This window comes from Diabrotica undecimpunctata, chromosome 1, assembly GCF_040954645.1.
Source record: "Diabrotica undecimpunctata isolate CICGRU chromosome 1, icDiaUnde3, whole genome shotgun sequence".
Taxonomy (NCBI): Eukaryota; Metazoa; Arthropoda; class Insecta; order Coleoptera; family Chrysomelidae; genus Diabrotica; species Diabrotica undecimpunctata.
In genome coordinates, this window is record NC_092803.1 from 1,633,971 (window position 1) to 1,652,139 (window position 18,169).

General features: G+C 30.0%; 1 protein-coding gene across 3 annotated transcripts; it reads right to left on the reverse strand.

The window, feature by feature from the left end:
• Positions 1-355: 355 nt before the first annotated feature.
• On the reverse strand, positions 356-18,137 carry LOC140443289 (uncharacterized). 3 transcript variants are annotated; one of them, XM_072534452.1, is made up of 2 exons: positions 17,392-18,137; positions 356-2,724 (listed from the first exon to the last, which is right to left on the reverse strand). In XM_072534452.1, the coding sequence occupies exons 1-2, from the start codon at positions 17,618-17,620 to the stop codon at positions 1,001-1,003; spliced, it is 1,953 nt and encodes a 650-aa protein (XP_072390553.1). In that variant the 5' UTR covers positions 17,621-18,137; the 3' UTR covers positions 356-1,000. The 3 variants fall into 3 exon arrangements, with proteins under 3 accessions (XP_072390553.1, XP_072390563.1, XP_072390573.1); XM_072534462.1 differs by lacking the exon at positions 17,392-18,137 and adding an exon at positions 16,906-17,365; XM_072534472.1 differs by lacking the exon at positions 356-2,724 and adding an exon at positions 6,675-8,257.
• Between the last annotated feature and the right edge of the window lie 32 nt (positions 18,138-18,169).

The following is an 18,169-nucleotide window of genomic DNA, read 5'->3' on the forward strand; positions in this document are numbered from 1 at the left end:
CACAGGTACCGTAATTTGATTGCATACACACACACACACACACACACACACACACACAATATTGATATTAATTGATAAATATACAGTTCATAAATAAACAATTATGAACGAGTGTTTCTCTTATAGAATTTACATTTGTACAATAGCTGTGCACCCATTTAAAATTATATTAGTGGTACTTTCACAAGCAGTGTCAGGGCAATAAATAAGTCGTTAGTTTGTAAGAAAAATTTCAACACCCTGTATCTCGGAAAAGCCAACATTTGCAGGCATAGCTTTACATAGAATACTGTCATTATTTTTCTTGGAGAATCACTCCCTGAAGTTAGTTGTACGGATTTACTAAAACTCTGTATATTTTACAAATATGTATTATTTAAATGGACTAAAAACCAACACTTGGAACCTCTGTACCTCAGACACAATTGATTTATGAGTCTTAGCGAAATGATAACTTTTGGTCAACTCTGAAAAGTTTCAGCTAATTTAACAGAAACCACTTTTACATAAAAGTGGCGGAGTTCTTTGTACATGATGTAAATATATAATAGAATATTAATTAAGTTTACAAATGAGATTAAGTTTGACATTAATACTGAATTTTATTTGTATTATATCGCACTATACGTGTGTGGTAACAAGTTTCCGCAAATATATATGAAGGGCTCAGGTGTAAAAAATGGTATGTGACATTTATTAAATGTTATAAAATGTTATATATAGATATATATATATATATATATATATATATATATATATATATAGTCAAAGTTATAATTTTATCGAAATAAATTGTCTTCAAAAACTGTCCCGAAACAGCAGAATCCATTAGTCACTTGTAAGGTTTTCTCCAGAACAATCTCATACACAACTTCATATTATTCGCTTGAGAAAACTGCTTATAACAAATTTCACAGATGTTTTTCTCCACTACGTACCCCCAAACAGTATTTTTAACATATTTGTGTAAGAAAACCGATTAAATAAAATTTCATGCTTGTTACGTTTTTTGTTCAGTGTGCACAATCAAATGTGATTTCAAATTAGCTTTCTTAGAAAACTGTTTAAAGCAAATTCCACATTTATGAGGTTTTTCGCCAGTATGCATTCTCAAATGTGTTTTTAAATTACTTTGATCACTAAACTGCTTTAAACAAATTTCACACTTGTGAGGTTTTTCTCCAGTATGTAATCTCAAATGTCTTTCCAAATTATGTTTTTGGTTAAACTGCTTAAAACAAACTTTGCACTTGTAATGATTTTCTCCAGTGTGCAATCTCAAATGTGCTTTCAAAATACTCTCTTGGCTAAACTGCTTTAAACAAATTTCACACTTGTAAGGATTTTCTCCAGTGTGCAATCTCAAATGTTTATTCAAATAAACTTTCTGAGCAAACTGCTTTAAACAAATTTCACACTTGTAAGGCTTTCCCCCAGTGTGCAATCTCAAATGTCTTTCCAAATTACTCTTTTTACTAAACTGCTTTAAACAAATTTTACACTTGTGAGGTTTTTCTCCAGTGTGCACTCTCAAATGTGATTTCAAATGACTTACTTGAATAAATTGCTTAAAACAAATTTCACACTTATAACGTTTTTCTCCACTGTGTATTCTCAAATGTGATCTTAAATTACTTATATCACTAAACTGCTTAAAACAAATTTCGCACTTGCAAGGCTTTTCTCCAGTGTGCAATCTTAAGTGCCTTTTCAAACTTCCTGATTCAGTAAATTCCTTTAAACAAATATCACACTTGTGAGATTTTTCTCCAGTGTGAATTTTCATATGTGAATGTTTATTAGAAAATTGCTGTAAACAAATTTCGCACTTGTAAGGTTTTTCTCCAGTGTGCACTCGCAAATGCTTTTTTAAATCTCCTGATTCAGTAAATTTCTTAAAACAAATTTCACACTTGTAAGGTTTTTCTCCGGTGTGAAATCTCAAATGTGTATTCAAAGAACCTTTATGAGAAAACTGCTTTAAACAAATTTCACACTTGTAAGGCTTTTCCCCAGTGTGTAATATCAAATGTGATTTCAAATGACCTGTTCGACTAAATTGCATAAAACAAAATTCACACTTGTGGGGTTTTTCTCCAGTATGCGTTCTCAAATGTGTATTTAAACAACCTTTGTGGGAAAACTGCTTTAAACAAATTTCACACTGGTGAGGCTTTTTTCCAGTGTGCAATATCAAATGTGTATTCAAATATTTTTTGAGAGAAAACTGCATTAAACAAATTTCACATTTGTGGGGTTTTTCTCCAGTGTGCATTCTCAAATGTTGTTTTAAATTACTTTGATCATTAAACTGCTTTAAACAAATTTCACACTTATAAGGTTTTTCTCCGGTGTGAATTTTCATGTGTTGAGATAAATGATATTTTCGAGAAAATTGCTTTAAACAAATTTCGCACTTGTAAGGCTTTTCTCCAGTGTGCACTCTCAAATGCACTTTTAAACTTCCTGATTCAGTAAATTTCTTAAAACAAATTTCACACTGGTTAGGCTTTTCTCCAGTGTGCAATCTCAAATGTCTTTCCAAATTACTCTTTTGGGTAAACTGCTTTAAACAAATTTCACACTTGTAAGGGTGTTGTCCAGTCGCAATTGTCATATTTATATTTAATATTTTTTCTTCAGTGTGTTGACCTGGATATTTTCCTTTAGGAGATGAATGTAACGTATCCATGATTTGAATTCTATTCTCCTCTTGCGAACAACCTAAAATACAAACCAACTTTAAACATTTTACTGGAACGAAAAAATTATTGCAGAAACAAAGGGATTTAATAAATAAAGAAAATTATACACAAGTTGACTTTTCAAGGTTTGTTACTACATGTGCAACTATTGTAATGAAGAAATTGTGATTGCTCAGTTTTATATGTTGTAAAATATCATTTATTTAAAATTATATATAGTATAATATATTTGTATATATATATATATATATATATATATATATATATATATATATATATATATATATATATATATATATATATATATATATATATATTATGTATATATATATATTTGTATATATATATATATATATATATATATATATATATATTATTTAAAATTATACTTTGAATAAATTTTCTTCATTTACTTAACTAATTATTCTTTTTCATACAGTCTCCTTTGACACTAATAGTCGTGTTTCCAATATATCCCTTTCATCGGAGAATGAGAGTACGTTGATATCTAAAGAGAAGAGTTTCCATATTTATTTTTCATATGGTGCTCTGAAATGCGATGTTAGAGAGTAATAGGGAAAGGGCATCTTTATGTTGGAGACCACTATTTATTGTAAAGGTCGACAGTTTTCCTTTAAGTTTTACTGCTCCTCTACACAACCTTTTGAGATTAATTAATTTTAAATAAAGTACGCGTTAGGAAGTTTTATTTTTATTTTTTTCAAATCGCCGTCTCATATAAAAAACAAAAAGATTTTTTGAAAAAGATTAAATAATTTTTAATTTGAAAAATCTGTTGGGTACCATTTTTGAAGTTATACTTCTATACGCGCGTTCCACGTTGGAAATTTGTATGGGAGTGAATCTGTGAAATCATTACATATGTAAGATAATGAGTAAGAGAGAGACAGAAGATATATTTTCTCTCTCTTCCTCTCTCGAATATAAAAATGTTCCTTTTGTATATAGATTTAATATATATATACATATATAATATATATATATATATATATATATATATATATATTATATATATACATATAATATTATATATATATATATATATATATATATATATATAATAAAATATTTATTAATATTATTATTTATGTGATGTTTTGTATTATTTGTTAAATGTTCATAATTATATTAGTCTTTTGTATTTCAAAATAATAATCTCAAAACATCTCTGTATGACCCAGAACTGTCAATTTTGAAATACATTTGTGTCATGTCCTCGGTAGTATAGTAGTCAGTATCCCCGCCTGTCACGCGGGAGATCGGGGTTCGATTCCTAGTCGGGGAGGACTTTTTTATTAATATTATTACATGGCAAATTAAACATATGCGTAAGTAGAAAAGTTATGTATATTATTGTCATTTTTAAATACTTATGAATATTGCATTTTAATTTGTATTGTATTATTATATTGAATTATGTTGCACTGTATTGTAGTGTATTTTTTTATGTATATTATTGTAATTTTAAATACTTATGAATATTGCATTTTAACTTGTATTTTATTATTATATTGAATTATGTTGCAGTGTATTGTATTTTTATATTAATAACAAAATAAACAAAGAATTTTACTGCAGAGTATGTGTAAAAAAATTTTTGCATTCAACTCCTTTCATACATATATGAAAATAAAAATATACATTTTCATCAAAATATTGATTCAATCCTTCATTTACTATACTCCTATTACAGGTCAAAAGTTGTTTATTAATTGTTAGTAAGTTGTTATTAATTCTGTTTCTCTTTTTGCTATGTATTACCCATCGAGCAAAAAGACAAAAGAGGGAATCTAATCGTTATGAAAAGGAGACTAAAAAAGTGGCCTCTGATGGCGGACATATCCGGAAATGCGAATGCGCCAAATTTAAATTTTCCGACACTTATTAACAGTAGCTATAAAATAGTTTTCAGAATGTGTCTTAGACGAGAAAATTTTAATTAAATTTCAATATAAATAAGATTTCATGTGACAGTTGGGACAAATAATAACATAACCCAACTAAATTTGATTTCTTAAACAAGGAAAGACCCTCTTTTCTTGTTTAATTTGGCCTCTCAAGATGGCACTTCCTGTCTAACAATATTTTTGTCCCCACTACCTTTACATTCCCTCTTTTGTCTTTTTGCTCGATGGTCTTATCTATAGCATTACATATGTAATGATTGTGTAGATTGACTCCCAAATAAATTTGTAACGGCGAATGAGTGTATAGAAGTGTAACTTCTACCGGCAGTCCCACTGGACTGCCACACCCGTTGTTTTTTTTTTTAACTTGAGACCATTCCCGAATGCACGCCACTGATGAATATACAATTTCTAACTATGTCAAAAAAATGTGCAATAACCAACTCGTAAAACCCACTAAATTTTATTTGCATATCACAAGCAGTGTCTGGGCAATAAATAAGTCGTTAGTTTGTAAGAAAAATTTCAACACCCTGTATCTCGGAAAAACCAACATTTGCAGGCATAGCTTTACATAAGATACTGTCATTATTGAAGTTATACTTCTATACGCACGGTCGGCGTTGGAAATTTGCACGGGAGTGAATCTGTGAAACCATTGCATATGTAAGATAATGAGTAAGAGAGAGACATAAGATATATTTTCTCTCTCTTCCTCTCTCGAGAATAAAAATGTTCCTTTTGTATATATATTTAATATTATAAATATATTATATTATATATAATATTATATATATAATATAATATATATTAATATTATTATTTATGTGATATGTTTTGTATTATTTATTAAATGTTCATAATTATTTTAGGCTTTTGTATTTCAAAATAATCACTATATGACAGACAACTGTCAATTCTAAAATCCGTTAGTATTATGTCTAATTGGCAAATCTTTTACGTGTTTGGTTCATACGCTGGTGTACGTGAGTTCGAATCCCAATATGAATTTCCTTTTTTATTTTTGAAATATTTAAAAACCTCACGTTAATGTTATTAAATATATGTAATATACGCAAAAATGCTAAATTTTAAAATAAAATGAAAATTTACATGATCCGAGTTGTTGGTTTTTTATTTTTATCTTCGTAAAGTAAGTTATGTATATTGGCAGTTTTAAATACTTATGAATATTACATTTTAATTTGTATGTATTATTATATTGAATTATGTTGCAGTGTATTGTATTGTAATTTTTATATTAATAACAAAATAAACAATGAATTTTACTGCAGAGTATGTGTAAACAAATTTTTTTGCATTCAACTCCTTTTATACACATATGAAAATAAAAATATATATTTTCATTAAAATATTGATACAACCCTTCATTTACTATACTCCTATTACAAATCAAATGTTTATATACAGCAAACGATGCACCATATACCTATATAATTAATTCTTTTTCTCTTTCTGCCCTCTCTTACCTATAGCATTAAATATGTAATGATTGTGCAGATTGACTCCCATATAAATTTGTAACGGCGAACGCGTGTATAGAAGTATAACTTCTACGCCACACCCGTTTTTTTCTTGGAGAATCACTCCCTGAAGTTAGTTGTACGGATTTACTAAAACTCTGTATATTTTACAAATATGTATTATTCAAATGGACTAAAAACCAACACTAGGAACCTCTGTACCTCAGACACAATTGATTTATGAGTCTTAGCGAAATGATAACTTTTGGTGAGCTCTGAAAAGTTTCAGCTAATTTAACAGAAACCACTTTTACATAAAAGTGGCGGAGTTCTTTGTACATAACGTAAATATACAGTAGAATATTAATTAAGTTTACAAAAGAGATTAAATTTGACATTAATATTGGATTTTATTGGTATTATATCGCACTATATCATTATGTAGTAACAAGTTTCCGCAAATATATAGATATAGATATATATATATATATATATATATATATATATATATATATATATATATATATATATATATATATATATATATATATGTATATAAAGAAAGTCAAAGTTATAATTTTATTGAAATAAATTGTCTTTAAAAACTGTCCCGAAACAGCAGAATCCATTAGTCAGTTGTAAGGTTTTCTCCAGAACAATTTCATACACAACTTCATATTAATCGCTTGAGAAATATCCTTGAGAACAAAATTTCATGCTTGTTACGTTTTTTGTTCAGTGCTCACAATCAAATGTGATTTCAAATTAGTTTTCTTAGAAAATTGTTTAAAGCAAATTCCACACTTATGAAGTTTTTCGCTAGTATGCATTCTCAAATGTATTTTTAAATTACTTTGATCACTAAACTGCTTTAAACAAATTTCACACTTGTGAGGTTTTTCTCCAGTATGTAATCTCAAATGTCTTTCCAAATTAGTTTTTTGGGTAAACTGCTTAAAACAAACTTCGCACTTGTAATGATTTTCTCCAGTGTGCAATCTCAAATGTGTTTTCAAACTACTCTCTTGGCTAAACTGCTTTAAACATATTTCACAGTTGCAAGGCTTTTCTCCAGTGTGCACTTTCAAATTGGTATTCAAAGCACATTTTTGAGAAAATTGCTTTTTTCACTTCCTTTAGTAAATTCCTTAAAACAAATATCATACTTTTTCTCCAGTGTGTGTTCTCAAATGTTGTTTGAAATTACTTTGAACACTAAACTGCTTTAAACAAATTTCACACTTGTAAGGTTTTTCTCCAGTGTGCAATCTCAAATGGGTATTCAAAGCACATTTTTGAGAAAATTGCTTTAAACAAATTTCACACTTGTGAGGTTTTTCTCCAGTGTGTAATCTTAAATGGCTTTCCAAATTACTCTTTTGGTTAAACTGCTTTAAACAAATTTCACACTTGTGAGGTTTTTCTCCAGTGTGTAACCTCAAATGAGTATTCAAATCACCTTTTTGAGAAAATTGCTTTAAACAGATTTCACACTTGTGAGGTTTTTCTCCAGTGTGCACTCTCAAATGCCTTTTCAAACTTCCTGAGTCAGTAAATTTCATAAAACAAATTTCACACTTGTGAGGTTTTTCTCCAGTGTGCACTCTCAAATGCCTTTTCAAACTTCCTGAGTCAGTAAATTTCATAAAACAAATTTCACACTTGTAAGGTTCTTCTCCAGTGTGTAACCTCAAATGAGTATTCAAATCACCTTTTTGAGAAAATTGCTTCAAACAGATTTCACACCTGTGAGGTTTTTCTCCAGTGTGCAATCTCAAAAAATGTCTTTCCAAATTACTCTTTTGGCTAAACTGCTTTAGACAAATTTCACACTTGTGAGGTTTTTCTCCAGTGTGTACTCTCAAATGCCTTTTCAAACTTCCTGATTCAGTAAAGTTCATAAAACAAATTTCACACTTGTAAGGTTCTTCTCCAGTGTGCAATCTCAAATGTCTTTCCAAATTAGTTTTATGGTTAAACTGCTTTAAACAAATTTCACACTTGTAAGGTTGTTGTCCAGTCGCAATTGTCATATTTTTATCTAATATTGTTCCTTCTTTGTGTTGGCCTGTATATTTTCCTTTATGAGATGAATCTAACGTTTCCATGATTTTAATTCTATTCTCCTCCTGGGAACAACCTAAAATACAAACCAACTTTAAACATTTTACTGGAACGAAAAAATTATTGCAGAAACAAAGGGATATATTAAATAAAGAAAATTATGGCCAAGTAGACCTTTCAAGGTTTATTATTGTCATATACTTGTTATTTTAGTAGTTCTATGAACACTTGGACGTTGACAGAAGTCATGGGACGTTACTCATTTCATTACTTACGGAGTTACGTTATGTAGGTTACCACACACATGTTTTTAATTAGTGAAATAAAGGAACATTAAATACATTCAACACCAGTTTCATTACATTAGACGTACATATAGTTGCTATCATCAAGTCCTCGTAGACACTTCATCCCAGGACCAGCAACTTCATGTGGAGTGGTACGTTGCCATGTTATGGTATGTATAAATCCACTGGTAACTTTAACATCCTAATATACGAGTATAAGACTAAAAATAATGTAAACCAAATTGTAACATATAACTTTTAACGGGTTTTTACCCAGATATTTAGTGGCTCAAAACATGTACACCTACACCAAATTTATCTTAAAGATGCAGTAGCAGTAAACAAACCAACACACGTTATCAACATTATGAATATTACGAGGAGCACTCCCAAATCACGATTTACAATGTATAAACGTACATAATATCCACCTCATAAACTATATAAATAGACATCGTATACGAAACTCAGCATACCATATCATTTAGTAGTCCTTGTACGCGGAAGAATTGCTATAACTTAATTGGACCACTGTTGTTCTAGTGATAATATTTTAGCCAGGGCGTGCGTCAGGGAATTACAGTGCTTGAATTTATTCATTTATATTTATAATAAATGTTATCATTTATATTTTATGATCAGAAGAATAACAAAGATAAAATTAAATTAATAAATGTTAGAATGAGGTTTTCCAACAACATAATATGCGAATTCGTTATTGTAATGCATTGAATTAATAAAATTAAATTAAATATGTAAAAATTGTTTTAAAATTAAATGTAATATCTAATGGCGGTTTCCCTCCAAACGGACAAAATAAAAACAAAACAAAACACAAACTCGTATCCAATAAAACAAAATAGCAACTTTTCACAAACTTTACTAAAGACTGGCGTGTTTTGAAACAGTTCGTTTTGTTTTTCGAGTCCCGAGTTTTTGAAACTCGAGTATGTTTAGTGGAAACGGTCAGTTGTGTTTATTAATGGACTACCTCACCTCTGACGTTACAATGGGCGGGGCTTCGAAAACCTTTCTAAACATTTCTACACTAAATACAAGATAGAGCTGCAGTAAGTATAAATAAACCGTCAACAGTACGATTGTTACGAGGGGCACTCCCACATCATGATTTTAACGATGTATAAACCTATATTTTCCTGTATTATGAAATACATATGAAAATATGAAGTAGACATCGTAGCATAAGTCGTTCACAGAAATAACAGAACTGAAAATAACTGAATAAACATGTTAGAATGAGATTTTCCAACAACATAATAACGTGAATCCGTTATTGTAATGCACGGAATTAAAATACAATTACATTAAATGTGTAAAAATGTTTTAAAATTAAACGTAATATTTAAGGTTGAAACGCAGTTGCCACTCGTGAACTGAGCTCTTAATGGCACTTCATTCGTTGGTTTAAGGAAAACGAAATGTCAAAGCAAAAACCTATGCAAAGGTCAGAAAAATCTTGTTAAAAATAAAAACATTCAACATATCTGAGTAATAAATAAAACAAAAAACTCAAAGTGTAACTTAGGTAATATTTTACTCAGAATCTACCTCGAGTGCCTGTGAATACCTTCTTTTTTCTTTACCCATTTCATCTACAATATGCTTACAATAGTGTATTTTTTTATGTTTATTCACAATAGTCAAAAGCTCGACTTTTAGAACTGAATTGTCAAACCTTTTGATCGCAGCCACTTTTGAATATCCGCTTTCTTCAACTCGGTTGTCGATATTTATTAAACGGGAAGTATATAACGAATATATTAAGATAGAAAAAAACATGGCGACTACCAAAATGGCACTACACAGGATCTTGATTATATAGAACGTATAGTTACGTAGGAGATATCATAAGGCACTATGAATGAAAATAAATTTACTATAGACAAATTTTGATTTATTGACTTAAGGAAGGCCTCTGGCTGAGTTCAAAATAAACAACTGATCGAAACCTAACATGCGACATAGCAAATGAAAAGGGACGATATAACGAATCTATTAAGATATGTAATTGATTTTCTATCTTAATATATTCGTTATATCCTTCCCTTTCATTTTCTACATCGCGTGATAGGATTTGATCAGTTGTTTATTTTGTACTCAGCCAGAAGCCTTCTTAGTCAATAAATCAAAATTTGGCATACGGTTTTGCTTTCGTATTAAATTATTAAAACAATATGTAAAATTACAGTTTTGTTTACTATGAATAACAAATATAAAATATGCAATTACGCGTATAATATACGCGTATATTAATAAGGAATTACGCGTATTACATCTGCCAAATGGCAAAAATGTATACAGCATGTTCAGCAGAAAGTCGAACAAAAGATGTGGGATCTTGACAATATCATTGAGACTCAAGTTGAACCACTGATAATTAACGTAGTTAATGAGAGCAGCACGTCAGACTCTGATTATGAATAAAATATTAATTTACACTGTGAGTTTTTTGTTTTATTTATTAGTCAGATATGTAGAATGTTTTTATTTTTGACGAATGATTTTCTCGGACATTTGCATAGGTTTTTGTTTGAAACTTCGTTTTCCTTAAAAAACGAATGGGGTGCGATTAAGAGCTCAGTTCATGACTGGCAGCCCCGTTTAAACCGGAAGCTCTTAGATATTAATACTCATAATTTGAACGCAATTTAAGAAGTTTTTACTTCTGGCGGCACTTCTCCAAGTGCACCTTATTTTTTTTTAATACAAAATTTTCGTTTATGAAAACATTTTAAGTTAAGGTATATCTGTATTTAAATTTACGAAATTTATGTAAAATGAGATTTCAATTTCTGGTAACATTTGTAATCTGGATCACGTGAGTTTTATTGTTTTTCAAATAAAAACTGAAAACATAATAATAAGTTACTTCTTTTGAGGCGAACTAACACACAATTTACTTTAAAAAATAAGTGTATTTGATGTTTCGATTTCGATCGTTTAAGTGTCAAATCAACGTTGCAATTACTGCTTTATTATTTTTGTCAAACCATAAGTTTCTTTTTATTTTACAGTAGTGAAGCTAATTTTGAATTTCCTTGAAAATAATACTAACATTGTATATTTTATCTTCGTTGTTCATAGTAAACAAATCTTTATGTACATACTGTTTTATTAATTTGATAGGAAATATGAAAGCAAAACCGCACGCCTATGGAGTCTTACGTAGCATAGCTTGGTTTTGTTTACTTTTACTGCACGTCGAATTTGAATGAGGTGTAGACACTGATGATGGAACATGGTTTCCGAAAACGTTTTGTCTTCATGACATAGCCCGATTGGGTTTTTAATTATATACCTTTTATAAAGGATTTTAACAATTTTTTTCTGATGTACCTAATAAATGTTTTTTTTTTCAACACAATAGAAACTTTTCTTTATTGTACATTGTATTTTGACAATTTAACCGAAAATACACAATGATTTTACTTTCTCTGTACCTCCATATGATATTTGGTGCAGGCAATGTAAGCAATATGTCCTGTTTCTCAATAACACTATTGTCCCCCACATTTGGAAAATAAAATTTCCAGATTCCTCCTTTTTACGCATGAATTGAACTTCAACTTCATCAAATGAATCACACTTCAATACTCTATTAACACAATAAACAACAGACATTTTAGTACAAAATTTAACAAGCACAAAATAGTCAGTCTTAAGATTTACAGAACTATTATTCCAATCTATTTCTTCCATTTCATCCTCCTCAGAACTCAGAGATCTAGATCATCATCTGTATCTTGATATGGAATTTGTACTTCCTCTGACAAAGACTCAGGATCTTCACAAACTTTCTTCTTATTAGATAGATTGCGAATGGCTACAGATAATTTACCAGACTTCTTCCTTTTTCTCTCGAGAGCTAATCTTTTGGCCTTTGCTTTCTCTGGTGTACTAGTTAAAATACGACTTCTGCCTCTCTTCTTTCCTCTTTGAGCTTCTTTGCGTTGTGCAGCTTTAGGAAATGGACTGATTTGCTCAGATGTAATCAGGATTTTCGTTGGCATTATAAATTCTTGAGTGCCGTTAGAGTCTTCAGAAGTTGATGGTTTTTCAAAAGATATAGAAGGATCTTTTGAGGAATGATGTGAACTGGCTGTATGGTCAATTTCAGGATATTCTTGTTCTGCTGAGGAAGAAGTACCATTAGCTTGTGCAGATGGAGAAGGCCGGTCAGTTACTGAAGACATTAGAAATTCTGCTTCAGTGAATGGCTCACTGTTGAGAGGGTAGATGGCAGTCTTTCGAAAACCAGCAATAATGTTCTTCTGTGTTACAGTCAAAGGGTAAGCTTGTCCCACAAGATCACCTATGCAGTAGATGGATATGGTTTTGCCTGGGTGATTCAGTAGCCAATCATTACAAACTCTGTTATATTGACTTTTAAATGTAACAAAAAACACAAACATCGAGAGGCTGCAGACTGTGACTACAATGTGGTGGAAACGTTAAAAGTATAAGTCCCTTTTTTTTGGCTGTCATTATCACTTCTAAACCTACATGGCTCTCGTGGTCGTCTAAAATTAACAATATTGGTTGTCCCTTAGTGCATTTTGTGTGATGAATTATGTGTTTTAGACTCTGTTTAAAAAGATCACTTGACATCCAACCTGTCTTGCTAGTTAGTGTAATGCTGAATGGAGGTGCACCATTTAAGAAAAACTCCTAATATCTGATTCTGGGAAACACAAGTACAGGTGGTAAAGCGTTGCCTATTGCATTTACTATAAAAAGGCCAGTGATTTGCTCCCCCTTTCAGCTGATGTCACGTGTCCTACTTGCTTTTCACCACGATTAGCCACAACCTTGGGTGGAATATTGACTGTACTTATTCCTGTTTCATCACAGTTGAATATACGATCTGGGGTAAGATTATACTTTTCATAGATAGTTTTTAAATTATTTAGGAACATATCAACATTGATTTTGTTGAAGCTTGTTGTCCTTCCCAGACTTGTAGCTTCTCGAGACCTTAGCAAAAGTTCTTTGTAGCGTTCCATGAAGCCTTTGAACCAGTCATATCCTGCCATTTGGTTAACTTTCCATGAATTGCCTACTTTACATTTCAGGGCACTTGTATATTTCCACGCTAGCATTCTGACCTCAACTGATGTTAAACCATGATGCATTTTACTTAGCCAGGATGTATTCTACTAGAGCCAATTCTTGCTCTTTGGAGAATACCATACCACAGATCAAATTAGAACAAAAAACAATGCATTCCTTGTTGGGAGCTTCATCATATTATTTCTTCAACTAGTGTTGAAGAGCCGATTTTGAAATACTATAAGTCTTTGCTACCTGCCTTATGCTGTTCCCTTCTTTAATCTGCTGAATGGCCTCCACAATGCGAGACTAATGGAGCAGTCCTCTTAGGATTTTTCTTCTTCCACTTATGAGGCATCTTACACTATAACAAAGCAAAAATATGCTTTTAAAAGAATTTAAATAATATCAAATTAAAAATAATACAACATGGGAGGTCTGGGACAATGTCCCAGACCTCCCACGCATGCTATGTTCCAGTCCTCCCAGTGGAACATTTTACAATAAATCAGTGAACAAACATAAACTCAAGGAGCCTCAGCGTTTTGTATTTTATAATTTACAAACTTTAATAAAAGCTTATCATTATATTGGTTTCTATATTGCCTTGAAATATTATAATAATCAGAAAAAATAATTTACAAACAAGTTAAATTCTTACCTTTCAAAAATGAAAATCAATCATGTTCTCTCTTTATCACAACACATGTGCTTCTCTCACACTAAACGAATAGGAAATGCTACAACCAATAATACATTGGGTGAGAAAGTACAGAACTGATAGTTCACATAAGGTGAGAAATTTAAAATGTCCCACACCTCCCTTGTCCCAGACCTCACACTTCTTCCCTATATCCCTTCCATTTCGAGGCATCTCGTTAGTTTTTATAATCAGAAGGTATTTTTGCAAGTAGTTTTTATAATTTTAATAAAACATCTGGAGAAAAAGGTAAAAAAAACGGGATGTAGCACTCCGGGAATGATCGAGAAGTACTCTATGTAGTGTAAGGTCACGCAATCTTTACATTTCATCGTTTCAGTCGCTTTTAATTTTTTCATACCTGTGCACGATCAATATAAATAGAAATGTGGACATCAGCTGTATTCAGCAAAATATTAAAAAAATTTAAAATGCATTTTCTCACTCATCAAACTATAAACTTCCTAATGAAAATATAAGTTTCTAAAATATTAACTAACGTTTCAGTAATTAATCTCAAACCGGATTTTCAATTACAAACCATATATCACTTGTCTAGTCAATTTAATCTCACTGATTTAAAGAATAGTTTATTTTTAAAGAAAAAAAGTCCAAATAATCTTCTGTTAGATGATACAAACATTGAAATTTGTTGAAAGTAAAATTAAAAAAAAAAAAAACGGGTGTGGCAGTCCAGTGGGACTGCCGGTGGAAGTTACACTTCTATACACGCATTCGCCGTTACAAATTTATTTGGGAGTCAATCTGCACAATCATTACATATGTAATTCTATAGGTAAGACATAGCAGAAAGAGAAAGAGAAAGAGAAAACAGAAATTAATAACAACTTGCTAACAATGAAGGATTGAATCAATATTTTGATGAAAATGTATATTTTTATTTTCATATATGTATGAAAGGAGTTAAATGCAATTTTTTTTTACACATACTCTGCAGTAAAATTCATTGTTTATTTTGTTATTAATATAATAATACAATACAAATTAAACTGCAATATTCATAAGTATTTAAAAATGGCAATAATATACATAAAAAAATACACTACAATACAGTGCAACATAATTCCATATAATAATACAATACAAATTAAAATGCAATGTTCATAAGTATTTAAAAATGACAATAATGTAATAATATCTATTAATAAAAAAGTCCTCCCCGACTGGGAATCGAACCCCGGTCTCCCGCGTGACAGGCGGGGATACTGACTACTACACTACCATGGACATAACACACATGTATTTCAAAATTGACAGTTCTGGATCATACAGTGATTTATTGAGATTATTATTTTGAAATACAAAAGAATAATATAATTATGAACATTTAATAAATAATACAAAACATATCACATAAATAATAATATTAATAAATATTTTATTATATGTATAATATTATATGTTAATATATCTTTATATAATATATATAATATTAAATTATATATACAAAAGGAACATTTTTATATTTGAGAGAGGAAGAGAGAGAAAATATATCTTCTGCCTCTCTCTTACTCATTATCTTACATATGTAATGGTTTCACAGATTCACTCCCATACAAATTTCTAACGTGGAGCGCGGGTATAGAAGTATAACTTCAAAAAGAACATAATACATTCAAATATATAGATGGCTGAGAAAGTGAGTATATTGAGTGATTTGAATCAGCCTCTACAGGATTCTCCCTCCTTCAGTTCTAAGATCACCCAGACTACCTTTTTTTGGACTATAAAAACAGTTAAGCTATGTACTGCAACAACCCAGAAGAACCCTGGTCTAGATAGCTATACACTCTATTAAATGTATTTATCTCTTTGAGTGCATATATTCATAAAAGCATCTCACTGATTATCTACCTCTAATGTCTCAAAAACAGATACCCAGTCTGCATTACCTAACATGAATTTAAAAAAAATGTTTATTCTCCTTACTAAATATTCATTTTTTTTAATATACTTGACTCAAAATTATTTAATCAAAATTTTACCTTTTGAGCAGTATGATCAGATGTATGAGGATTGAATACAAGAGAATCAAATATGTCAAGATAATAGTAAATGCAATATATATTGAGGAATATCTACTATTCCTCTTTAGAAATAAACATCTGTTTGAAATTAATCTACCTACACATAGTTATAACAATAAGGAGATTAAGTATATTTACACCATTCACAGATTGACTGTGACAGAAACATATTCCAAATATTTATTACTGCATGAGATTCTTTAAAAAATTACCCTATGACATTAGAGTAATACCAAAATTAACTCAGTATAAAAAAGCTGTGCACAAATTACTGTTATAAATTGAACCATACAAGTTAATTGGTTTTATGAATTCAAATATTTAACAGAATTTCTGTAATTTTTTTCTTTGTTTTGACATGTATTTCACTCTACATATATGTATGCGCAAAGAATATAGACGCTTACCCTCAGGAGGAGTGTTTTGAAGTATAAACCGTAACCAAATCGCCCACTTGAACAATTCTTCTATAAGCGTCTATATTCTTTGGTATGTGTATGTCTTTGTGTAAAATTGTGTATAATTTTCGAAATAAAGATTACTACTACTACTACTACTAAATTGACATATAATATCATCAAATTATTAAAAAATATATTGTATGCATCTAAATAATTACCTTTTCAATATAAAGGTAAGTAGTATAACAACATGTAACATTTTTTTCCTAATAAACCATGGTTTGACAAAACCCTATACATAGATATGCATCATATTACATATTACTACCATTATAACAAAGAATGAGAACTGGTCATTGCTTGACAAGAGTACATTTATATAAAATCAACATTCAATTCATACTGAAACAAAACACATATTTTGGGACTGTCCAATAAATAAAATAAAGGATCAGGATGTCTATCAGTAACTGATTAAAATTGATAATCAATATACCAATTACCAATGTTTCTATGTGATATTAATACCAAAGAATATAGAGGCATATGCGTCTATATTCTTTGTTAATACTAAAATTATCGAAATCCTTTTTAGATTCCTTTTTCCTTTATAGCTCACACCAAACGATTGAACAAAATGGGACACTCACGAAGTGGAGCTAAAGTTTAAGTGATTTCCACTTTAAGAAAACAAATTTACTTACTTTCTTCATTTGTTGTTTGCTTTTCTTGGAATAGTGTAAATTTATATTTATCTTGTTCTACTTCAGTATTTACTGGTAAATCGTTTAAGTCTAAATAATCAAATGCATCGCATTCTGTTTCTGTCTTGGGTTCTTCTGTAATTTCAATTTTGAACGTATTCAAGGGACCATCATATGTCTCTGTTTCCATTTTACAAGTGTTTTCACTAGCTTCTTGTTTTATTTCCATATTATTAAATTTAATTTTATTTGTCAATTTCAGTTTTGTTTGCACAAAAAAAATCACTATAAATAAATTTTAAGAGAAAATCTTCGGCACAATAAGCATTAAATTGTGCGATTCTGAACTATGCCACAATTTAATGCTAAAAGAATTCTTTAGAATATACCGTGACCGTGACTGCGCATTATTAGGAACTCATTTATGTAAGGTTTAATCAATGCGAGAATGCGTCTTTTTCTATGGTTTATTATAATCACTTAATATTAATAATCACTTTAATGATGTTAGAGCTTAGAGGTTATCCCATTCATTCATGTCCATATTGAATTTATTGAAAATCAGTTGAAAATCTTGAAAATTATTGTTACGAATATTTATTATTTATATACAATGTATTTAGTTAATTTTAAGTTTCATCATGTTACCCAAAATTTCCCGTTGCTACTGTTCTATAGACTATGTCAAATATAATAAAAACGTCAGAAAATAATCTGTCACCGATTAGGGAAAAATTTAAATAATTTAGCAGACAGCAAGAGAACAGTAAGTAATGGG

What these genes read in the sequence shown, in the direction of transcription:
- LOC140443289 (XM_072534452.1), bottom strand. Translation starts at nt 17,620, where the DNA reads ATGGAAATAAAACAAGAAGCTAGTGAAAACACTTGTAAAATGGAAACA. An exon ending in GCAAACAACAAATGAAGAAA is followed by an intron (nt 2,725 to 17,391) that starts GTAAGTAAATTT and finishes TTTGTATTTTAG; the next exon opens with GTTGTTCGCAAGAGGAGAAT.